The 24,585-nt window shown below is 35.9% G+C and overlaps 2 protein-coding genes, 2 long non-coding RNA genes and 1 pseudogene across 6 annotated transcripts in view; 2 read left to right on the top strand and 3 right to left on the bottom strand.

The window, feature by feature from the left end:
* The window catches only part of CCDC39 (coiled-coil domain 39 molecular ruler complex subunit), a 45,819-nt gene extending 38,283 nt beyond the window's left edge, over window positions 1-7,536 (top strand). Inside the window, exons 15-20 of one of the 2 annotated variants that reach the window (XM_024563906.4) lie at window positions 3,135-3,294; window positions 3,653-3,759; window positions 4,473-4,613; window positions 4,755-4,931; window positions 5,075-5,160; window positions 7,337-7,536. In XM_024563906.4, the coding sequence (XP_024419674.2) occupies window positions 3,135-3,294; window positions 3,653-3,759; window positions 4,473-4,613; window positions 4,755-4,931; window positions 5,075-5,160; window positions 7,337-7,493 (828 nt within the window). In that variant the 3' untranslated portion in view covers window positions 7,494-7,536. The remainder of the gene's footprint in view (window positions 1-3,134; window positions 3,295-3,652; window positions 3,760-4,472; window positions 4,614-4,754; window positions 4,932-5,074; window positions 5,161-7,336) is intronic. The other variant, XM_053918119.2, reaches the window with a different exon arrangement.
* Window positions 2,495-2,592, bottom strand: LOC112309794 (U6 spliceosomal RNA; annotated as a pseudogene).
* LOC139440687 (uncharacterized) lies at window positions 5,329-7,339 on the bottom strand. The gene is made up of 2 exons (XR_011650855.1): window positions 5,474-7,339; window positions 5,329-5,415 (listed from the first exon to the last, which is right to left on the bottom strand). It is a non-coding gene; the product is annotated as an uncharacterized lncRNA (long non-coding RNA).
* Window positions 7,537-9,283: 1,747 nt separating the features above from the next.
* Window positions 9,284-21,927, bottom strand: TTC14 (tetratricopeptide repeat domain 14). 2 transcript variants are annotated; one of them, XM_024563890.4, is made up of 12 exons: window positions 21,577-21,923; window positions 21,011-21,135; window positions 20,707-20,906; window positions 19,683-19,767; window positions 19,398-19,527; window positions 18,909-19,064; window positions 18,076-18,147; window positions 17,552-17,671; window positions 17,332-17,454; window positions 15,291-15,408; window positions 14,279-14,388; window positions 9,284-13,476 (listed from the first exon to the last, which is right to left on the bottom strand). In XM_024563890.4, the coding sequence occupies exons 1-12, from the start codon at window positions 21,735-21,737 to the stop codon at window positions 12,564-12,566; spliced, it is 2,313 nt and encodes a 770-aa protein (XP_024419658.2). In that variant the 5' UTR covers window positions 21,738-21,923; the 3' UTR covers window positions 9,284-12,563. The 2 variants fall into 2 exon arrangements, 1 of the variants encoding a protein (XP_024419658.2); XR_008426122.1 differs by lacking the exon at window positions 9,284-13,476 and having other exon boundaries at window positions 14,350-14,388; window positions 14,807-15,408; window positions 21,577-21,927.
* A 2,014-nt stretch (window positions 21,928-23,941) lies between these two features.
* Window positions 23,942-24,585, top strand: part of LOC123480131 (uncharacterized) — a 136,232-nt gene continuing 135,588 nt past the window's right edge. Inside the window, exon 1 of the long non-coding RNA XR_006656014.2 lies at window positions 23,942-24,284. This is a non-coding gene — a long non-coding RNA (uncharacterized lncRNA). The remainder of the gene's footprint in view (window positions 24,285-24,585) is intronic.

Below are 24,585 nucleotides of genomic sequence, written 5' to 3'. Positions count from 1 at the left end.
TTCTCAGGAAAACAGGCACATTTTATGAGGAAGAGAGTATTCCTTTTGCTCCCAGTGAAGGTGCTGACTAAAAGCCCGTATGTTAAATGAATCAAGGCTACCCTAACTTCCCTATTTCCTGACACCACACTTCACCTTCTCCAGGGTCTACAGCTTACCAGTTATTCACATTTTTCATTGTATAGTATACTTATACATTTTGTGCGTAACACTTCACATGTGCCAGATATGTAAAAATGAAACTTTCTTTATAACTGAACTCATTGTGTCTTATGTTGAGAAAAATTATCCATGGCCTGAAAATTGGGAAGAGCACTCAGGGGGTGTGCAATGATGCCACTGCAAGGTGACTGCAGACTTGGCCTTTCTTGGGGACCCTCCAAGGATTATCTGATTCTGTAGGAAGGTACACCTTCGACAGGGTTTCTACTGATCTATTTTATAACTCTGTAGAGATGTTTACTTGTAGAAAACTGATTATTAAAGCATGATTCTTGTCCACAATGCAAATGAATTTTGGCTAGTAGAAGCACAACTAACTTACACTCTGTAGGAAAGATAACCCAAGCATTGTATTTTATTGCTGTAAGAATGTGTTTCATATCTATAAACAAATTTATTTCGGCATCTCTGAGTCTATATTAAATCTGTTCCAATTCTCCTTTTGAACTTGCCGCAACATCTTACTAGTTCCTTTATCAATGAGTTGAATAAAATCTTTGACACATGCTGATTTTATATTAGCATGAGCACAATTTTTGACTCTGAAAATAGTTCAGCAGTTCACCACTGGGAACAAACTTAAACTTGCCATTAGAAGTTAACTGTCACTTTTGTTTTTGAATGTGGTATATATTTGTTGTAAATTTAGTTAGATCAAGACTCCTTCCCTTCTTTATATCCTTTATATTCCCCCCAAGTTGGGTTTATATATATATATTAAAAAAATATATATATATATAAAAATATAAGTATTAAAAATCACCAAGGAAGAGAAATTTAGTCACAGTGCTGACCAGTTCTGTGTCCTGCATCTTGTATTTCAGGGGTACACAAACTATGGATTCTGGGCCAAATGCTGCCCGTTTTTAGACACCTGATATATCACCTCATTCAGTTATGTATCATCTATGGCTGTTTATGCTACAGCAGCAGTGTATGTGGTACGAGTAGTTTTGACAGAGCTAGAACAGTCCATAAAGCCTAAAATATGTATTATCTCACCCTTTACATACACTTTGCTGATCCCTTGTATTGGTTTGCTGGAGCTGCCAAAACAAAGTACTACAAACCAGGCAGTTTAAACTATAGGAGTTCATTGTCTCACAGTCCTGGAGGCTAGAAGTCTGAGATGAAGATGTCAACAGGGTTGGTTTCTCCTGAGGGCTATTGATGGAGAATCTGTTTTATGCTTCGGGTGGTTTGCTGGTGATGTTTGGTGTTCTTTGGCTTCTGGAAGCCTTACTGTGATCTCTGCTTTCATTTTGGCATGGTGCTTTCCCATCTCTTCAGTCCTCCCTGTTAATGTCTATCTAAATACCCCATTTTTATAAGGACATCAGTCATATGGAATTAGGGCCCACCCTAACAACCTCATGATAACTTTACATTTGCAAAGATCCTATTTCCAAATAAGGCCACATACTGAAGTATTGGGGGTTAGGATTTCAACAGCCCTCGTTTTTGATCCTACAATAGGTTTACATCTATGGGGCACACACGGCTTTGTTTTCCCTTTTACCCACCTTGCATTTGACTCCTAAGAGCCAGACTGAAAAATATGATCAGTAACCAATGAAGGACTGGCGTCTTTCTCAAATTCCATTTTCAATTTCCTCTTAGTCTTTGTAAGGAAACAGTTCAAATGGTGTAAACTTTTAAGAATTGAAACGTTACCAATATTTTTTTTTCCAGTGACTATATTCTGGTTTAAATACAACTAGGATTTGAGTATATTAACAAATGAAATTATTGGCTGATTTTGACTAATCATGAGTTTGGGGCACTTTTAAATACATATGCATGCTATCCCCATTAGCTCTTACTTGGAGAAGTTCTCTGGGGTTGTTTGGGTACAACCCTATGAGAGCCCAGCCCAGTGACAACGGTAAGACGGAAAAAGTCACCGAGTATGTCCACTCAGTGGGGAACTTCTGGTTTTCAGCAATTTATAAAACTTCATTTTCTTCTAGCCACATTTATCTTTCTCTAATTTAAAAACACTTAAAGTGTAATAAAATATACATAAAATTTGTCCTAACAGTTTTAAGTGTGCAGTTCAATGGTATTAAGTATATTCATATTGTTGTGGTATACCACCACCAATCTCCACGACTGTTTCACCTTGTAAAACTGAAACTGTACTCATTTAACAGTAACTCTCCATGTCCCCCCGCCCAAAAACTCTGGCATTCACCGCTCACTCTCCTGTTTCCATGATTTTGACTACTCGAGGTACCTCATTTAAGTGGAAGTGTGAAGTATTTTTCCTTTTAAAAATATGAAACACTTCTCAAATTTGTACATCATTCTTGCCTAAGTGCTAACCTTCTCTATATTGTTCCAGTTTTAGTTTGTGCTATTGTAGTAAGTTCTCTAACTTTAGCATTACTAATTGCTCAAAAATGTTCAAATACTTCTAGTCACACACACACACACACACACACACACACGTAACTGGGTTGGCAATGATAAGCTTTACTTTTCCAGGTGCACCTTGCCTCATCTCTTTTACTCCTTTCTAAGATATAAAATGAGAATGTGTTCCCAAGCCTCTTTTAGGCCAGAAATATACATTCTATTTGACATCCCCTCTGAAGCCTCCATCTAGTTAACTCTATTTCCTTTCTCAGTGAAGTTTATACCTGCTTAACTTTTGGGTAATTTCTGTTGGACAGTTTTATGTAAGCTTTGGTTAGTCACATCTCCATCATGGTTTTGTATCCTATGTGCTGTATTTTGATGGCCTTGAAGATGTGATCTTCCATTGTAAATCAAGTGAAAGCAATAAATGGTGCTTTATGTGGACCTCAAGGCAAATTGGTGTTGTGAGTTAACTATTTCCTGCTCTGAAAACAGCCATTTTCCCCAATGAGAAATACTTTTATTTAATCATTTTATTCTGTATTTTATAGGCTGCTCAAGAAAAAGAAGAACTTCAAAGGGAAGGTGACAGTTTGGATGCTAAGATCAACAAAGCTGAAAAAGAAATCTATGCTCTAGAAAACACCCTGCAAGTGCTGAACAGTTGCAACAACAACTACAAACAATCTTTTAAAAAAGTGACTCCATCTAGTATGTAGGGGTTAACCTTTTTAAATGAATATATGCAATGAAAGCTGTTATATTTGACTGAGTCAGAACCCCCCCCCCCCAATAAGTGCTCAGGTGTAATTTCCATGATTAGTTCTAATGATACAGCATATCACTTCTCTAGGGGATGCAGAAAAGAGCAGCACGTTAGCTGCTTTGTGTTGACTCTACACAAACAAGCGTGGCTGTACTACATATTCCCATACTGCTTTTCAATAAGTAGACATAGGGAATTTAACCTTTCATTAGAAAAAAGTGATAGAACTTTAATTAATATATGTAAGACTTTGACCACTTTCTATATAGTAAAAACTTAAACTAAAAATTCTGTAAATTCTAGGTGAGGAGTATGAACTAAATATCCAACTAGAAGAACAGAAAAGAGCTGCTGATGAAAAATACAGATACAAACAAAGACAAATCAGAGAGCTACAGGAAGATATCCAGGTAAATTCTATAAGCTTTAGTAATAAGCCCCATAGGAAATAAGCCCCATAGGAGTCACCTGTCATTATTATTATGTCTACTTTTTCTTGTTATCTTGTACAAAGACAATTTTTTAGAAAAGGAAATAGTAAGAGATGTCTCATTTAAATGAGAAAAAAATAAGTGATTAAAGAATTAAATAGTTAAAATCCCAGTGGAAAGCACAAGATGGACTCCTGATCATCACCCGTTAGTTGAATAACCACTGCTAGTTAATTATAATGTATTCCTCTTTTATTTAATGTACTTTTCATTTAATTCCTTGAAAATCACCTTAAAGATTGCTCCATAAAACAAAAAGAAACTGAAAGATAAAAATAATCTAGTACAAAGAAGTTACTAAAGCACATCACTGAAAGAGAAAACAAGGTGCCTGGTAGTAGACTCTACATAAAATCTAGATTCTTTTTTGCCAGTATAGTTGAAGGAACAGATAAATTGTGAACTTCTGAAAACCGCATGCGTTCAATAGTTTTTGAGTTGTTTATTTTTCCAAATACTATAAAAAGCCTTTCCAGAATTACACACAAAACTTAATCCACAAAACCATTATGTATATTACATACCAATAGAATGTATAGTATATGCAAAAGTAAAATTAAATGTATACTTGACAAATGGCAAGTTATAAAACTTATTTTGATTCTGATATTTTAATACTTTATTTTCGGCAGACCATGGAAAATACTTTAGAAGTTGTAGGACATTTAACAAATAATGTTCAAGAAAAATTATCAGAGAAGCAGGCTTATTCACTTCAACTGAGTAAAGAAATTGAGAACCAGAAGCCAAAATTAGAGAGAGTAACTAAACAGGTATTGATATCATAAAAAAACCCACCTGTCACATTTACATTTTTTGAAGTTCCAAATGGTAAGCCCAAATGCTCCTTTGTCCATTTAATATTAACTTCTGAAAAATAGGTTACATAATAACTAACTACTGTTGACCAACAGTGTGCAAAACTCACCAAGGAAATCCGTATTTTGAAAGACACAAAAGATGAAACACTAGAAGAAGAAGACATCAACCTTCGTGAACTGAAAGACTTTCACAAGACCATTGATGAAATGTTGGTTGATCTCACAGAAAATGCTGAGCTCTATATCATTCTTCATACATACTTTCGAAAGGTAGTAACTGTGCCTTCTAGAAGTAAATTTCTTAAACAATTCATGAAAATAATTTATGGCATTCATCAAAGTGAAATCTAATAAAAAACATTCTCCTTCTAAAATGCAGTGGTACTAATGATTACTATTGAATATTCTTCCAGAATGGTTTAGAACTACCTACAGCTAGTACTAAAGGCAGTCGTCAGAGTTCTAGATTATCTTCACAGACTTCACTGTCATCAGCAAGGTAAGTGGAAGGTTCAAAAACCATCTCCTTAACTGCTACCCTTAGTCAAGCCAGCCACTTCCATTATCGCCACAGCGGTTGGATCTGCCTGTGCTTTCCTCGTCCTTATCCACCTACCCATGTCAGTGTAACACAGAAGCGGCCAGCAGAGCGACTTTCTTTCCAACCTGTGTCTGGGCTACCATTTTCACTGTGGCACAGAATGTTCTGTGACGACCAGTAGGATAAAGCAGGGTGAAATTTTGGAGGTTACACCTGGCATGATCTGTGACTACCAGTAGGATAAAGCAGGGTGAAATTTTGGAGGTTACACCTGGCATGATCAACCCTGAGTGGAGGGCAGGGGGTAATTTTTAACCGTGAAAGGGCAACTCAGATGTAGAGAAAGGGCAACTTAGATGTAGAGACATGTAAACAGGCGGAATTTGATTTTATTTATGTGACTTTAATGTACGAAAAAGGAAATTATTCTTTACTTTTGCAGTTTAGTGTTAATTCAGAATTCTGTCATCAGGGATGATAAATCAACACTCTTGTGCTCTGGTGATGGAATGAAAAGACCCTATCTCCTACATTCAGTGGTCAGTTACTCTTAATTAGTCCATGTAGGGATTTCACAAAGACAAAGGGATATCCTGAAAGACAGGTTTTAAGTAAAAAGAACTGCTGCTACGTAAACATGGTGGGCAGCCACTAGACCATCCCTATACTGTCAGAAAACATACAGTTTTTAAACTTAGCATTTCAGAAGTGCATAGCTAATATTGATTTTCAGATGACCCCATTTTTTCTTCTGTAAACAGGTGTCTCACTTCTTCTTCTATTTTTTTTCCATCACCACTTACCACACCTATACCCTCTTCTACCTCCACTCACTCCCCTCCCACCAGCAATCAAAACACTGTTGTTCATGTCCATGAGTTCTTTTTTTCTCTTTTGCTCAGTCTCTACCCAACAGCTTCCCTATCTGGAGCTGTCAGCCTGCTCTCTATGAGTCTGTCTCTATTTTAATTGTTAGATCAGTTTGTTCCATAGATTCTATGTATGAGTGAGATTATGTGGTATTTGTCTTTCTCTGACTGGCTTATTTAACTCAGCATAATGTTCTCCAGGTCCATCATACTACCTAATATCAAACTATACTACAAGGCCATAGTAATCAAAACAGCATGGTACTGGCAGAAAAACAGACATATACATCAACAGAATAGAGAGTGAGCCCAGAAATAAACCCACTCTTTTGTAGTCAATATTTGACAGAGGAGACAAAAATATACAATGGGTTATAGATAGTCTATTCAATAAATAGTGGTGGGAAGTTGGACAGATACATGGAGAAAAATGAAAACTAGACCACATTCTTACACCATACACAAAAATAAACTCAAAATGGATTAAAGACTTAAATGTTAATACTTGAAACCATAAAAATCCTAGAACATGGGCAATAAAATCTCAGATATTTCCCACAGCAACATTTTTTTCTGATATATCTCTGGGCAAAGGAAACAAAAGAAAAAATAAACAAATGAGACTACATCAAACTAAAGTTTTTGCACAGCAAAGGAAACCATCAACAAAATGAAAAGACAATCCACTGAATGGGAAACATATTCACCAATGATACACCTGACAAAGGGTTGATAACCAAAATTTATAAAGTCAACACCCCCACAATCCAATTAAAAAATGGGCAAAGGACCTGAATAGACTTCTTAAAAGAGGACATAGAGATGGCCAATAGACATGAAAAAATGCTCAATGTCAGTCACTTTCTTCTCTTATATAACCTATAATTTTAATTACTTTTGCCAGCACCCAAATTCCCATGCCCTCTTTTTGTTACCTTTTATGCTTAAAGAATTTTGTAAACCTGTAATGCTTAATGATTCCATCTCTAAATTAATTACAGTTGAAAACATTTTCCTTATAAGCACATTTGTTAAACAATGTTTTACTGGTTTAAAACTCATGTTCATTACTACCCTCTTCCTTTTTTAAAGGAGAATTTGTTGTATTAATGGTCATGCTTTAAAAATTTTTTATTAGCACTACTAATATTAGGTACTTTTTGCTCTGTTAATTGTGGGATTATGGTATCTTTCACTATTAATGAGGGGGTCTCTATTCAAATACAAATTTTTGAATTAAATTTATAATTGTTTTTTTCTTCTAGTTCCTCTAGGAGTACAAGTACTTCTGCTTCTCAGACTTCGATTAAAGTATTAGAGCTAAGCTTCCCAGCCTCCTCTTCACTATCTGGCAGCCCTGTGAGGCCAACTAGTGCTAGCAGTAGCTCCAGTAATGGTAAAAGCAAAAAGAGCAGCAAGTAAATATTTTAATCTTTTTTTGAACAAACTGTAAACACAAAAACAATTTCATTTTTAAAATAGGAAATTCCACTCTATGCTTTTGGGTGCGGTATTATAATAGAGTCCTGCTGAAATAGTGTTAGAAAATGAGATGACCAGACAAGTTTTACCAGTAGAAACTAGTAGTTGAAGAAGAAATATTTAGCCAAAGAAATGTTTAATTTTCTTATCCTTTTTCCTACTACCTTCTTCACATGAAAGGAAAGCAGTAATAGCTGATTTTAATAAGACTACATGTTATACAAACACAGGGAAAATGATGTTTTTCCCTGTTATTTCTGTCGGTTATGCTAGAAAATAGTTCACTTCATTATTTCAGGCTAGCCATGCAACTACATTCACTTAGAATCTTTCAGGAAGAAATTTTTAAAGATTCAGAAAGAGTTTATACCACTACTAAAATTCTCATTTACCCTAGAAGATCCTGATTATTAACTTTTCTTTATTGAAAGAAACCTACTTCACAGACTTTTGGGGGAGAAATCTGTTAGTTTCTTCTTTGGTATAACTTAAAATAGCATTACCTCTCACCTCTCCACCAAAAAAACAAGTGATAGGAAGAGACATATGTGCATCAATAAAAATGCAGCTGAAGTTTTTAGGAATCAAAAACATTTAGGATTTTGCTATCAAGATACAACCAACCATAAAGAATAAATAAAAATGTATTTTCAAAATTTTCTTGATTTAATAAATACAAAGAAAACTAGTTTGATTTGATTTGCAACAGGAATTCTGTAAATTTAGAGGAGGCAGATCAATAGATATAGAACTAGTCATTCTAGTTAATACTTCATAATATGTCCCCAACACTTTGAACTCTTGGAATACTGTGGAGTACGAGTACAATGTTACTAAACTAGTTTTCAAATAAATGTATTAGAATCTAAATGCTTAAGTGAGTACTGTCTCCTTCAAATCATGGGAAAAAAATATTTATAATTGTCACTGTTTAGAACTGTCGTTTGTAGTCCCTTCTGAAAGGCAGTAGTGGCATTAAATGTTTGATCATTATTTGAAAATATTACTACTTTCATAAATAACTGGCAATGGCATTTCCAGGTCCAATGAATAAGATGGGTAAAAAAGCTGGTTAACAAATTTTTAGCTGAAATATTATTCTAATGCATGGGATTTTATTTTATAAGATCTAAAAACTGAGTAATCTTATAGTCATGTTGGAAGTTATTTTCTGCCCTCTATTTCTTTGTAAATCACTTTAAACTTAAAATTATATTACATACTGTTGAAGACAGGGATTGTATCTTACTAGCTCTGTGACCTTGGGAGAGTTAGTTCTCTATGCTTTCATTTGTTATAGGGAGAATAACAGTTAGTTACATTAAACGTTTACTGAAATAATCAGATAATAGATACAAAATGCACATGGCCTGACACATAGGAACTGCACAATAAAATCTACCAATTATTGAGTTATCACCCAAAGCCTAGCACAATATTTGTGGAATGTTTAGGCTCTCCGGCCAACACAGAAGTCTACATTTAACTGTGAAATAGAGTATTCCAACTTCAGTGTAACAATGCTAAAGAGTAAGACAAGGCCCATCATCACCAAATCTGGAGTTGTCTTAACATCCACCTGTTGTGTCAGAAAGTCATCTACTATGGAAACCAGGACACAGCCTGGGTACATTAAACTAGAGACATAATGATGGTAAGGAAAAAAACTGAAGGTATCATTAGGTATTCTTGACAAGTATACACCCCAAATTACTTTTTTGCTCAGGTGGCGTGTATACTCTGCTTAAGTATACTACGTCCCAGCAAAGAAGCTCTGGGCTAGATGGAATTCACAAAAACTACTGTATAAGGTACTATCCTGATGTTTTTGGTACCCGAATATAACATTAAGCCACAAAGATGCTCTGGGAAATTACAATGCTGGTTGATAGTGATGCGCGAATAAACTTTATTAAATAAAATGATGTATGTAAAATTCTTAAGTTGTACTAGGAATTTCTAAGGGTCAAGGGCTCTGTCAAGAAAATTTCACTCTTTACAAGCACCACTATGTAGTGATACCAGAGCTCTTAATACACAGAAACTGGGGACTCTTTTAAGATGAGTTTCTTGGTGCAAAGACGAATGTCCAAGTGACTACCTCCTCCTGATACTACCTATTGTTTTTGACCAGTTTCTTTCTGTTTATAGTCAATTACTATTCCACAGAGGAAGCAAGCACATACAATGGGTTAAAGATAGTTTATTCAATAAATGGTGTTGGGGAAGTTGGACAATTATGTGCAGAAAAATGAAACTAGATGACCTTCTTATACCACACACAAGAATAAATTCAAAACGGATCAAAGACTTAAAACCATAAAAATCAAAGAAAACGTAGGCAAGCAAAATCTTGGACACTGCTCGTAGCAGTATTTTTTCTGATATATCTCCTCAGGCAAGAGAAACAAACAAACAAAAAAACAAATAGGACTGTATCAAACTAAAAAAGTTTTTGCACAACAAAGGAAAACATTAACAAAATAAAAAGACAACCCAAAGAATGGGAGAACATTTTCTCTGATGCATCTGATAAAGGGTTCATATACAAAATTTGTAAAGGACTCATAAAACTCAATACCAAGAAGCAACCAACCCAATTAAAAAAATGGGAAAAGGACCTGAGTAGACAATTCTCCAAAGAGGACATACAGATGGACAACAGACATATGAAAAGATGCTCAACATCACTAGTCATCAGAGAAATGCAAATTAAAACCACAAGGAGATACCATCTCATACCTGCCAGAATGTCTATCATCAGTACATCAACAAACATCGCATAATGGTGAGGATGTGGAGAATGGGAAATCCTTTTGCACTGTTGGTGGGAATGCAGATTGGTGCAGCCAGTGTGAAAAGCAGTATAGAGATACCTCAAAAAATTAAAAATGGATCTTCCTTTTGACCAGGGAATCCCACGTCTGAGAATATATCCAAAGGAACCCAAAACACCAATTTGAAAGAACACAAGCACCTGTATGTTCACTGCAGCATTATTTACAATCACCAAGATATGGAAGCAGCCCAAGTGTCCATCAGTAGGTGAGTGGATAAAACAACTATGAGATATTTACACAATGGAATACTTCTTGACTGTAAAAAAAGAGAATTTCACCCTTTGCCAACAGTATGGATGAACCTGCAGAACACTAGGCTAAGTGAAATAAGCTAGCCAGAGAAAGACAAATACCGTATGATCTCACTCATATGTGGAATCCAATGAACAAACTGAAACTAACAAGCAAAATAGAGACTGACCCATAGCTGGACAGCAGGATGACAGCTAAAAGGGGGTGGGAGAGGAAAGAGGGTGGAAGAATGAAGCAAAAAGGAAAAAGGACTCATGGGCATAGACAACAGTGTGGTGATTTTGGTGGGGAGGGGAAAGTTGCTATAAGGGTACTAAATGGTAATGGGAAAAAAATACAATTAAAATTTTTTTTAAAATATGTGAGTTTCTTGGTGCAACGACTGATGTCTGAATGACTAATTCCTCTTGCTACTACTGATTCTCTTTGACCAGTTTCTTTCTGTTGCACTGCAAAAGCTTTAGCTCAATCATTAGGCTCTTAACACTGAAGTCTGAAGGCCACAAATAGTACATACCCAGTTTTACTTGAAAGTTTTGGTATTTTACTATTGGCAAGAATAGTGACAGAACAAGAACTTAAAGTGTCTTCCTCCTCAATCATACTTAGACCTCTGTACATGGATACTCACCTATCCCCCAACCTATCCATCCAGTGTCATCACGAATAATCTTAAAGGCCATTAATTGAAAAGATTTTAAAGGCCATCATAAACACAACACTCCTATCACTCCTATCTCTGTCCCAAATAATAAACTATACTGCTTTCAGTAACTTGGAGAGGATCCATACAACCCAAGTCCTTTCTTCCGCTCCAATTGCTGGGAATTTCTTCTTAGTAAATGCAGGCTTTGTTGGCCTAGTCATTCATTCAGACTCTGAGAAAAGAGGCATCAGGGGAAGCACCAGGGGAGAGGAGGTGTCAAGGAAGAAAAGCTAAAGTGCAGGCCAGCTCTAGACTACTTAAAAACATGACCAGTGTGTTCCAAACTGGACATGTGCAATACTAGGAGTTCCCAGTTTTCTTTCTTGCTGGAGAAAATCAGATTTATAGTGTGCTTCTCTTGCCACTGCTATTTGCTTTTGCTAAAGTATTGTTTTCTATCCTGATCCATTCTTGCCTGGAATGCAGTCTCTAAAGTCTTGCCAATATTTAAAAAAATTTCTTAGGGCTATACTGCTAAGCAGTAAGGTAGGTAGGTAGATAAATAGAAAGGAAGGGGGAGAGTGGAAGGCAGTGGAGTAAGGGGGGGGGAGGAAGGGAAGAGGCAGGGGGACGGAGAGAGGGAGAAACAAACAAAAAGGAAAGAATAAAAAGGAAAATGGGCCCCTATTCAATTTTCATGCTTTATTCCTAAGGTATTTGTTAAGCTGGTACAGTCTTTTGTTAATTGAATCTGGCTTTAGAGGCCAATTAGATAAGATAATCTGTGTACCATTTTAAAAATTAGTAAAAAAATTAATGAATATAGTGTTACTTAAAGAATATTTAAATGGATCTTTCAAAGCAGAGGGCTTTTACTTTAACAGAGAGGAGAGTGAAATCATTTTTGATGAAAACAATCCAAATGTTCAGTGCACAAATTTAATTTTCTCTCAAACAGCAGGGTAAGGTAGATTCAAGGAATTCTCATACACCATAACACAATTAAGAAACACCTAGAGAATTATCTTGAAGTTTAAGTCATCAGAGTAAGAAATACTATACATAAACATATATATGAAAGCCTACGAATGAAGCTGTGAAAGAGGACCAACAACTAAAACAAGTATGTGGCAATAGCTAAAAATCATTTGCTTTCTTCAATCTTTACAAATAACTTTAGAAGAACAGATTTCTGCACTGGACTGTTATAACTACAAGACCCAAAACTTGTATTAACAGCCTTTAGATAATAGTGCTGACTCCCCTGGCATATTAATTTTTTTGCTTATTTCCTTTTTCTTTCTCAAATGCAGCTATCTGATTAAATATATTAAGTAAGTTTTGAGGTAAATTTTTTTTAACTCCACTTTCTGAATGCTCTTTGCTATTTAGTTCATCTTTTTCTGGAACCTCTGTTTTAATATCCTCCTCATAATTATCCTCTCTTTCATATTCTCTATGATTTTTACTTAATTGGTATCTTTGCTCATGTCTACTGAAATCACGTGATCCAGAATATTTTTTATATTTTTCAACGAACTTTGAAGAGTAGTCTGAGCTTGCTGGTGAAGTGGAATACCTCACGGGACCTGGCTCCCATTTTCTATAGTGCTCTTTTCTTCCCTCTGTATCTTTTTCACATTTTCTATAACCATAAATTTTTAACTTGTCTTCTGGATTCTTAGAGAAGAAATCTGAGGAATCTCTTCTACTGGAAAAATGTCTTTCATATTTATATGGTTTTTCTGTTTTGCTACTACTTGCCTGAGTTTTATCAGTATTATAAAAATCTCTTGGATCTTCAGACCTACCTCCAAAATCATCCGGAATTTCAACTGATGTTGAAGAGAGAGGACATCTATCTTTCTCTTTTGCCTGCTTCTTTTCAGATGGTACCCTATCTTGCTTTTCCAGTAGTTTTTCCATTTCTTGTCTTTGGTTAAGAAAAGATGCTGATGTATTGGCTGGAACTGGGAAGTACTCATCTTTCCTAGACTCGTCTATCTGATTTGAGGAAGCCTTAGCTGAATGCCTTTTGGAACTTCGAGAAGACTCGGAACGGTTCCTCTTATGTTTCTTATGCCGTTTGTGACCAGAAGAGGAAGATGATGATGAAGAAGAAACTGATTCATCACCAGAAGAAACACTTGAAGAAGAAGTTGATTTTCTTCTTTTCTTCTTTAGCCTAAAAAAGTAGTTAATTCATCAAATGTTAAGCACACAAATGTTTCCTAATTATCCATATATATTTTAGTTCTGTTTTGTTCCTCTTAAAGATTTCATAAAAGCTGTGGTTTAGATAAGCAATTGTAATGATCTTACTTATTGTAAGACCCAATTTTACCATCAAGCACTACTTTTGGAGAAAAAAATACTTGTGTTAGACACTTGTCACTCTAAGTAAATCCACTTCTACAAAACACAGTGACATTTCCAACATTGTATTAAAAACAAGACCACCTACACACATAAAAGAGAATTAAAATTTTGTTATCTGGCTACTCTAGAGCATAGACTGTCTCTCCACCTCAGCACTACAAACATTTTGTCGGAGTACAGGGTGGCAGTGTGGTGGGAGGAGGTCCTACAAAATCACTGTAGGGTGTCTAGCAGCACCCCTGACCTCTGCCCACTAGACAGCACTCCACTAGTATGACAGCCAGAAAGGTCCCCAGGGGACAAAACCGCCCCCAGCTGAGACCCACTGCTCTATTTCTAAAACTTTCCTCCCTAAAATACAGATAATTAAAGTAACATTACGTATTTTTAACTTAAGGTTAATTCTCCCCCCACCCAAGATTTCCAGCCTTAGAATTCCACTTTCTTTAATCTCTCATAGAAAAGTTTATGGTACTTGTAATTGTTCAGAGTAACTGGTTATAATTTGAAATACTTTTGTATACTTTTACTTACTTTACCTCCATATGGCACTGTGTTTCAACTCAGTAGTTGCTTTAAATTGAAAAATACTAAATATTATAGTTTACCTTTTCTCCTCTTTTAAAAGCTTACGCAACTTTTCTGCACTTGTTTCTATTTTCTTTGTTTTCTGCTTTTCTTCCTTTTCAGCTTGTTTTTCTCTTAATTCCAAAGATTTCTTTTAGAACCCAGATATCGGAAAAAACCACACGTTAAAAATAGCAGAATATATAAAACCCAGTTTTCAAAAAACCATCCCCCAACCAGAAACCAAATGTGGTATGCCCAAATAACCATATATCCAGCATTAAACAAGTATTTTTAACATAGAAAAATTAATCATACAGGTGTTTGGCATTAATCATTGGAATAGCCAGAACAGTTTTGAGGACCATATTGCAGTTGGTATTCCATAAAAAAGGGGAAACCATTGCATTGGTACCCATAACCCAGAGTGCAAGAAAGGGGAAAAAAAATAAGTAAAAATTATTTTTAAAATTTGAAAAATTTAAACAGTACACAGATTTTTATAAATAAAATTTAAATAAATTCCATTAAGGTGAATTGAGGGGAAATCACCACGTTCAAATACAAACCATTTAAAAAATAGCACAGCCCAGTTGAACACATGATTACATAAGATATCATTTTCCAGAGTGAGGATGGGGATGAGCAGCACCAGATGTCACAGACACAGCAGCAACGGTCCAATTCAGAAGAAAATGCATGAGAAAACATCATCATCAGTATTACAGGAAAAGACAGTTTAAAATATCTCTCAAAAAGATTTTTAGAATTAGCTCAATTATAGTAACATCACTGAATTTTGTAACCACCAGGAAAGCTCACATACCAAATTTAGGTAATCAGAATTTTCTCATTGAGTTATTTTTACTTTTGAGTACTAACAAATAAAAAGGCATTATGAAGCAATGTAAAAACCAATTAGGAAAATCTGTATCTAAAAAGAAACCTTTCATAATGCCTTAAGTAATCTAAGATACTTTTCCACAGAAGAAAGTTAAGTTTTGGCATTAATTTCAAGTATTACTAAATTTCTAGGAGGAAATAAAGAATCACCTGCATGTATTTATGAAGCTTCTGTAAAGCATCCTCTGCATCTTTGAAAGCGTCATCCAAATCCAAAGCTTTCTTATAGTAACTTTCAGCATTTAAAAACTTTTCTTCTTCTTCTAACCTAAATTTGAGAGGAAGATTTAGCTTTTTTTTGCAAAAACAGAAGTACTCCAACATGCATACAAGTTGGAGGCTTTGTAAGAAAACTTAATAGGAAAAAACTATGTTTAGCTAATTATTTTCCAAATTGAACAACACTTAACCACAAGCTTTTAACTACTATTTCTTTGATGAAAAGACCATGTAAAACCACATAAAATATAATGAAATAAAACCAAACTCACAGACATAGGGAACAAACTGGTGGTTTGGGGGGTGAAAGAGGTGAAAATGGTCAAAAAGTACAAACTTTCAGTTATTACAGTAAGTCAGTCTTGGGGATATAATGTACAGCATGGCCACTTAGTTGATAATACGTCCTGTCTATTTAAAAGCTGCTAAAAGTAATCGTAACAGTTCTTACCACAATAAAGAAAATGACTTGTAACTACATGTGGTGATGGATGTTAACCAGACTTGTGGTGATCACTTTGCACTACATACATAGGATATTAAACCATTGTGTTGTACACCTGAAAGTAATATAATGTCAATTATATGTCAATTACATCTCAATTTGGAAAAACAAAATAAACTCCAAAATAAATAAATCAAACAGGACTCCATTACTGGTAACTAAAGCCATGCTGCAGGTCCAGCACTGGCATTTTAGTATAATGCATTTGAACACACATCAACTAATATCCTATGTAATTATAGTATGATCTTGAGCTTTCGTACAGAATTGAATAGGCTGGCTTTTCCCAGTAGTTTATGAATAATTTTTCTTTCAATAGAAATATTTTCCCAGTTTATTTACTGTTAAAGTTGGAAATACCAACACATAACATGTACATCACAACTAGTCTGCAAATAAGATCATTATCAGTTGATGCTGAAAAGTCCATGCTATGAAAAATCTGAATTAGAAAATTAGGATATAGAGCAATGAAAGGATTTTGCAAAATATTTTTTTTTCAGTTTTTAGAAAGTAGGAAAAAGTAATTACTGTAAAACAAATTAAGAAAACCCCAATGGCTTCAGTAGGATAACTTTTGTGTCAGATGGGGTAGGGAGTAAAGGATTTGTCAAAGACGATCAACATTTATGGCCTGGGTAGGCGGTGGTGTCGTTCACTTAGTAAAAGACATTAGTATATGGGTATGATTCTGGTATGAGCATACAAACTGGAATGATCAGGCAAACTCATGAAAAAGATAATTCTATTTCTTAAAATTAATAGTAAAAAGATGGTATTAATTATAAACTGGTTTTTAATTATTAATCAGGCTGTTGGCATATTATAAGTATTATATTTCTTCAACAATATTTTATAAATTAGACTAGTCAGTTAGTCATTAAATATTTATGATACAACTACTAGGCAAGGTATTATGCCAGCATCTCAGGAAGTAACAAAAGTTACAGGGTTTGTTCTTAATGATTTGATCTTCCATTTAATGAGTTTGTGAATTCTTCTGGACAGAGGAGAGCTATAAAGTGAACATAACAGTGAAATTTGACTCATAATTAACAGGAGCTCTCAATTCTTATTTCTGGCTTTCTTCCACCAAAATGATGAAAATGAACTAGAAATTAAATTCCTCTCTATTAAAACTTCTAGTATGTGTCCTGGAAAAGGATATTTACCTAATTTTTTTGTACTTTTATGTTTATATTTCTATGTAATAAGAACAGATATTGAGAATAATAAACTCTAAGTCACGAAAATACCTCCAATTAGAAAGAACCTTAGTAATAAGCAAAATGGTCCTCTAGAAAATTTAGAGGACCATTATTTAAAAAACATTTTCAACCAAGATCGAAACTAAGACTGTTCTGAATTAAGTGAGTTAAAGATGCTATTTCCTTATGTTAAGTTCAAGATTTTACAGTAGTCAGTTGGACATTAGATCTCTGCTACCAAACAAAACCTGACACTTACTGCCCTCCTCTTTCTACAAGTGTCTGGCAGAGGTATTTTCTTGCATTCCTGTGAGTTGGACAGTTTTCCAATGCAAGCTCAAAATCTTCTATTGCTTTGTTCAGACTTCCTTTTGTTGCATATCTAGAGATATGAAATAGAGGAGTTTATCTTGTGGGCCATTCATAAATCTTGTACATTCACCTTGTAAATTATTCATTACAATCCATGATCCACTTACAAAGCTCCACGGGCTACCAAAGCTTCCACATTTTGTTTGTCTATTTCCAGAGCTTTATTGTATTCATTCATAGCATCCACATGGCGCCCAACCTTAAAATAATCAACTCCAATCTTCACACTAAAAAAGATATTTGTAAAGCATCACAAACATTTCAGAGAATAACCAAACAAAATGTTAGCATGGATGAAATTTTAAAGCAAATAAAATTTGGCTAATATTTAATCTTCCATACTCTCCATATACCTTAAAAGTATTCTGCGTTCGGATAATATTATAACAAATTTTATGAAATCCATATATCAACATACTAATTTCTTTTGAAAAAAAATTTAACGTTCGCTAAAACTTAAGTGTGTTAAGTTTACAACACAACAGCATTTATACCTAATAAGAAAGTTACTGTCAAAAACTCACTTTAATTCATTTATAAACAAATTTGGTCTTGATGACATGAAAATTCTTGCCTTACCCTAACCTTTTAGGTTAGATAATGTAATTGTTAAAAGACAAAACCTTCATACCATTTTAAAGCCCAAGATGCAGACTGTTTCTTTCTTAACGCAGAAGCAAAGTCATCTTCAGAGAAATTTTTGCTATTAAAGAAAATAAAAGTTGAACTGTATAAAAACATTTTTGTAACTACAATTCTGACAGATAATAAAAACTCAACACTGAAAAAGTGAATCCCCAGAAAGTAAGAAATTTGCATACCTTGTACACGTACACACACACACACACACACACACACACACACAGACCCACACACAAAACTCTTGGACTTTCAGGAATAACTATTATCTTTTTTTTTTTTTTAAATTATACTTCAGTAGTACCTACCCACTAATCATTTTCCATATATGTCATATTGTTTAAATCCTCTGCACTGCTATTTTTGTCCTATATACTTTGACTTACACTTTTTTAAAAAAAGATTTTATTTCCTTATTTTTAGAGAGGGAAGGGAGGGAGAAAGAGGGAGAGAAACAACAATGTGTGGCCCAGGCACGTACCATGGCTGGGAATCCAACTGGTGACCCTTTGGTTTGCAGGCCAGCACTCAATCCACTGCACCACACCAGCCAGGGGAGGAATAACTATTATTCTTAAACATTATTTTTCTTTAGCATATACATAAAATTCCTATAAATTTCCTAAATATTTCTCTGTTCACATGGCATACATCTATCACTCATAAGAGACTTAATTTCAGGAGACAGAACACCTAGTTCATTCAACCTTTGTCACATTGCTGCCACTAGGCATAGTATAGTCAAATATATCCCTCAGTTATGTAACTTCTGAGCTCACACCATTCACCTTACCACTTTAATAGAGTAACACTGATTTACTATACCTTTGTAGGCCTCTCATTAAAGATGGTGGATTAGATTCATCTATTCCTAGTTTTCCTAGAAGGAATTCAACTACTCCTGGATTAACAAATCCCAAGGAACTTTGCATGATACTATCATAGGATTCCAAAGAATTACTATTTAGTTCAACACTCCTCCTTAAAAACAAATGAACAAACAAAAACACACACAATAAGAATATAAAAATGATTAACATAATTAGCATGTCCCATTTCTGTTAAAGATATAATATTATCACAAAGTTTAAATATTCCTATTATTTTTATACATGAACGTCTGGCAATACCATGCCTTGGTTCCTTTGATCACATTTGAAGAAATTTAAGGGTTATAAAAATACAGTGAGTGTACTGTGAAATAAGAGAAATTAAAATTCTACTTTGCTGTTAGAAGTTGGACAAAATTTCCTATTTTTTAGTCAAGAAACTGTTTTGCAATTAATTGCTGTTGAAATAATGTGGATAAATTACCTGTAGTACAAAGGAAGCTCTTCAGAACTAATTACACCTAATTTAATACCAGATAGGTGTGGTGGAAGAGATGAGTTATAGAGAGATACTGCAAGCTTTTCATGGTATCTGTCAATATCCTTGATTCCAGCTTAAAAAAAAAAATAAGAAAACCAAGCTGATTAAAAAGACACTGTACCCCCCCACCCTTGTTTCAAACACTATTCTTATTAAACTGCATTTTCAAAATAAAAACAAAAAATATAACAATCGTTACTTTTTTATTAATATGATGAAATTGATCACCTCGAATGATATCACCAGTCTGGTAATATGATAAAGGGTCCCCATGGTTACTGTGAGAAGGCACATCTCTCAATGGACAAAGAGCCTGCAATGAGAAACATTTTAAAACAACAGGCATTCCATCTTTGGTGATAAGGGTCGTCTTTTATCCTAGTTGTTCAGCATACACAGTTAATAGCTGACATAATCTTAAAAAATCAATTAGCGCTCTAAAGTCTAAATTTAAGTAAGGATTTCAATTGTAAAAAATTTGTTTTTTAGAATTAAGCTTAAACACAATTAAGCAAGTTTTTTGATTTAGTTCAAAAACCAAAATCTCACGAAACTTGCAATTAATTTTAGAAACCAAAAATACTCTAAGTATGGATGATGGGAAAAAAGATATTTCGCACTTGTTAAAAATGAAACAAAAATTTGTCAAGTATGAGAATTCCAATGACAATGAAATGAGAATTCTTCAAATTTTCTGTTATCCAGTCTGTGATACCTTCTGCTTTTCTTCCTTTTCATCTGCCTTGACAGACAGCAAATATCAAACCCTTTTAAAGTGACACATTTCAAAATCAGGACTAGACACCTCGGGCAAAGTATCTTATAATATACAAATCACATTCGACCACTGTAAATACATAAATAGGCCATAAATTTATTTCTAAATTATCCATATGCAAGTATCTAATGCAGAATACTAAATAATTAAGAATACGTTCAGCTAGGAAAAAATAAGCCCCAAATACCAATCAATCTCAACATACCAACTGAGATCTCTTTAACATTTGAAAAAGGACCCCACCCCTGCCAACCAAGGGGACAAAAAATACAAACCAGAAATGGAGGAGTAACTCTGTAACTGCTAATGATTTTTTTAAAAAAGGAAACTTTATCCTACTTTTCTTCAATTAAAATATTAATTCTCCAAACTGTCAGTAGGGTACTCTTAAGCACAACTGCATGCAAAGACTAACTCTTGCACTGAGATGACTACCAAAAACAGAAGCAATCAAATAACAGAAAAGTAACTTACTGTGATTTCTAAGTGAGATATATCTCTCATGATGCCACTGCCTAAACAAATCAAAACCATGAAAAACCCAAATTCCCGAATGGAACTTATTCTTCCAATCACTATGTCTCCACGCTCTATATCTCGAAAAAACAGCTCTCTCCGATCCATACTAGGTATTTCCATGAATTGCTCTAAAGGTGGCATGACTGCATAAGAATCTGAAAAAATAATTAACAAAATTACTAACCATAGTTTTGTGTTCTGCTTTATCTTAAGTACTGTTAAACTAACCGCAATTAAAGTATTTTAAGACTGAACTCACCTTCATTGTCTTCATTAACTTCAGATGTTGGAAGTGCATCTGATTTCCACGAAAGTGCAAAGAGCAGATCCGCTTTTTTGGAAATGAATTTTTGTATTTCAACGTTGTCGACTCTCTTCTCTTTTCTTAAAAAAAACAAACAAAAACAACACCAAAATTTACGAAAACTGGTTTAACTGCAAAACCTTTTAGTAAGTCCAAGCTTCTGCTTTCATTGTCCAACTGGGTCCATCCTAAGCTCCAGCAAAGTTTAACCAGGGATTCCCTCACTCGCCAGCCTGTAGTTAAAAAGTGACGCCCGCATCCCCACACACGAAAACCCGAGAGAGTTTTGGCTAAAGAACTGCCTTTGCTATCCAATTATCAGAGAAAAAGTTCAGCCCGAACCCGTCATTGCCCTCAAACAAGAAGCGCGGACCCTCCTCCATCCAGCCTTCGGCACAGGCGCGTCGTAACGTGCTCAAGCCCACAGCTCCTCTCCTTCTGGACTCACCCGCCCGGCTGCAGTAGTGGAACCCCGATTGGGTCCCCTCCCCCGTCTTGCAGCGACGCTGCCTTTCCATTACCTGCCCTGTAACGGCTGCTGCGGCGACGGGCCCCGGGCTGACTCCGCCGCCGACCCCAGGAGGCTCCGGAAGTGCGGATTGTCCAGCTGTTCGCTACGGAGCAGGGACAGCAATGACGGCCCGTGGTAATTCAGTGACTGCCGCAGAAGGTCCCGGTCCATGGTTAGAGACTGCGGGGCTCAACTAGGTGGACTTCGACCTCCCTGGGTCCGTGACCCAACCGGGTCAGTGCCACAACTTTAGCCACGCAGTCCCGAAGACTGAGCGAGCAGTGAGAAAGCTGCCGGAAGCACAGAGCACCGACACGTAGAGTTGCCTCCCGGAAGTATTCCGGAGCCGCCCAAGCGTCGGCGCCCGAGCGTCGGTCTCGCGAAAGAGAGAGAGACTACGGAAGCCTGAAGGATTGAGGCAAGCATTTCCTGAGTTAGGGGCTGGCTGCGGCTTCGAGATAGTGCTGTGTGTAAGAAAATTACTTAAAAAAATTTCCCTGGTGTTATTCTTACATTGCAATAGACCGAGCCTTAATCTAGGAAAAATAATAACTCATCCTTTAATTTGATGAGACGCATGTAAGTACCAGTGCCCCACCAGGGCCACCAGGGCCCGTACAAGTTGCAAATGCTCTTCCTTGCAAGTACTAACTGGATAAATGACTGGCTACGTCCCCGGAACGACTAACCACACCAGAACGACTGCTTGGTAGGCTAAAAGGCAGAAGTAAGGAAGGACAATAACATTCTCCATCCTTAACCCCATTCACTGTTATTTTGGCGTTAACTTAAAACTGGAATGGCTTTAATACCTGGGTGTATGCTTTCTTTTTTCTTTTATCTAAGTGGGTTCTCAAAATTCAGTGCCCATGAGATTTACTGTATGGTGGTGTGTCCACTAAAGTCAATGTACCGTACATATGGTAATTCAAGTCATTTTTCAAAGGTAGTTGTCACTTAGGCTTTTTTTCTCTGTTACGTATTGCCTGGAGAACCTAACCACTGTATTTCGTACACTCTTATGTAAGATCTTGAGGAAACAGGCCCAGAGAATCTCGGTAAATTGGTCAATGTCATGCTGGTAAAAGGTAGAGTTAGGATTCCAACTTGGCCTTAGTAGACTCCTCACAGTCAGAGTTGCTGGAGAGAGTATATTTATCATACAGAAGGACTAACTTTAATTTTGAGAACAAGTTTTATTTCAGTATAAATTTATTTTATTTCAATATATTAAAACCTGTACCACTAACTGTGTAATTTAGTATAGTCCTCTTGAACAAAAATAAATGGTAGCAATTACTCTGCCCCTTCTCCAGCTACATGTCTTTGGGGAGATCAGTCGGCCTTTCACTGTTTCAGCATCTGGATAGAAGACCCAACGCAGAATATAGTGTATGCTGCCACACCATTTTGTGAAAAATCCTGGCAAATAGATAAACGTGAATAAGACTTCAGAAAATACAAGAAGAATGCAAGTTTAGAAGATAATAAATAATCAAGCTGTTACGGGTTCATCAGAAAAGTTTAATCAGTGGTACAGACTGATTTGTGTTAGACTGTAGCTATGGAGAATGGCCGTTCTTAGGAAGGAAGGTGCTGTCATTGAAAGGGAAGGTCAATTACTAAGAAGGAACTGTGTACCCATTCTGGTAAATAAGATATGTAATTTTAGTTAGAGTCGATCTTTTACTAAGGATCTAATTATCTCTGGAGGGACTGAGAAGCTCAGTATCTGAGAACCAGATGGCAGACTGTGGCATTTACTTGCCCTGAGAATGCTACCTTGTGAGGCCATTCTTGAGTAGTTCATGCCTTCACCACCATGGAATCTGTCTACTCTTTTCCTCATTCCGGTACCAGAGTAACATTCAACCATGGCCCGTATCTGACCATCTAAAATTGCTGTGATATGGCCACAAAAGTAGGAGAATGCAGCTGCTCCTAGAGGGTAATCAGCATTCATCGAGTGACATTGGTTGAACGCTTGCTGTATACATAGTTATGAGCCGCCCCCCCAAAAAAAAACAACTTCAAGTGGGTGTAATAAAAATGCAGGCTGTTTGTTTTTTAAATCTGTGGTTATTGCTTTCCTTAAATGGAAGTAGTCACAGTAGTTAAGTACCAGAGGCAACCTTGTTCTTCACTTCCCAAATACAAATTTCACATGAGGGGATTACGCCTTTTATACCTACAGGTGGATTTGAGTTCATTTTCTGCTGGGAAAGATACCCGTTGACTTTGAAGAACAGAGAGCATTGGATCTTTGAGGCAGGACCACAGGGAGGGGGGAGAGAAAGGGAGGGGACTGGTTTTGCTTCTCAGAGAAACCAGTCCTACCTAATGGGGCTTCTCAAAGTGAAGATTGAAAGAAAACACTTTTTTCCCTTCTTGGTTTAGTAGTTTGACTTTTAAAAAAATCTTTTCTAAATAACTTTTCTAGATTAAGCAGCATTAATAATTAAGTGAATATATGTGAGGGAAGTAAGGTTTCCCTTACGTAAAGGGCAGGGCACTCAAAAACTCAGATCTTTGGTGTCTGGGTCTTGGGATTATTTTTATTGTGATGTCAAATATCACTTCTAAATAAACACATGTACATCTTTTTAAAATACTTTCCAGGACCTGGAAATAGAAAGATGAAAAAAACCCCACCTGATTCTTGAGCAACACGAGTCCAATAGAGAAGCAGACATAAGAAGAAACACATAGGGCACAGTGGTAAGACTATTGTTGTAGACACCTACTAAGCTCTGCCTAGATTCCTTTTTTATGGAAAAAATGAGAGATGAGGTGTAGTGGAAGTTGATGGGAATAAGAGAGGAGAAGAGGAGGCAAGTGTGTGCACTTCAGGAAAATGGAGCAGTGTAATTAAAGAAGTAGAGATATGAAAAACAAGCTGCGTTCTAGAGACTGCAAGTGTGAAAGGGAGGTAGACAGGAGTAGTTTAGTTATGGATGTATGAGTTATGTAAGCATGTCATTGCAGGTAGGTTATAGATTGGTTGGAGGAGACCCCTCTG

Source organism: Desmodus rotundus, chromosome 2 (assembly GCF_022682495.2).
Source record: "Desmodus rotundus isolate HL8 chromosome 2, HLdesRot8A.1, whole genome shotgun sequence".
Classification (NCBI taxonomy): Eukaryota; Metazoa; Chordata; class Mammalia; order Chiroptera; family Phyllostomidae; genus Desmodus; species Desmodus rotundus.
This window is presented reverse-complemented; position numbering and strand designations above follow the sequence as displayed.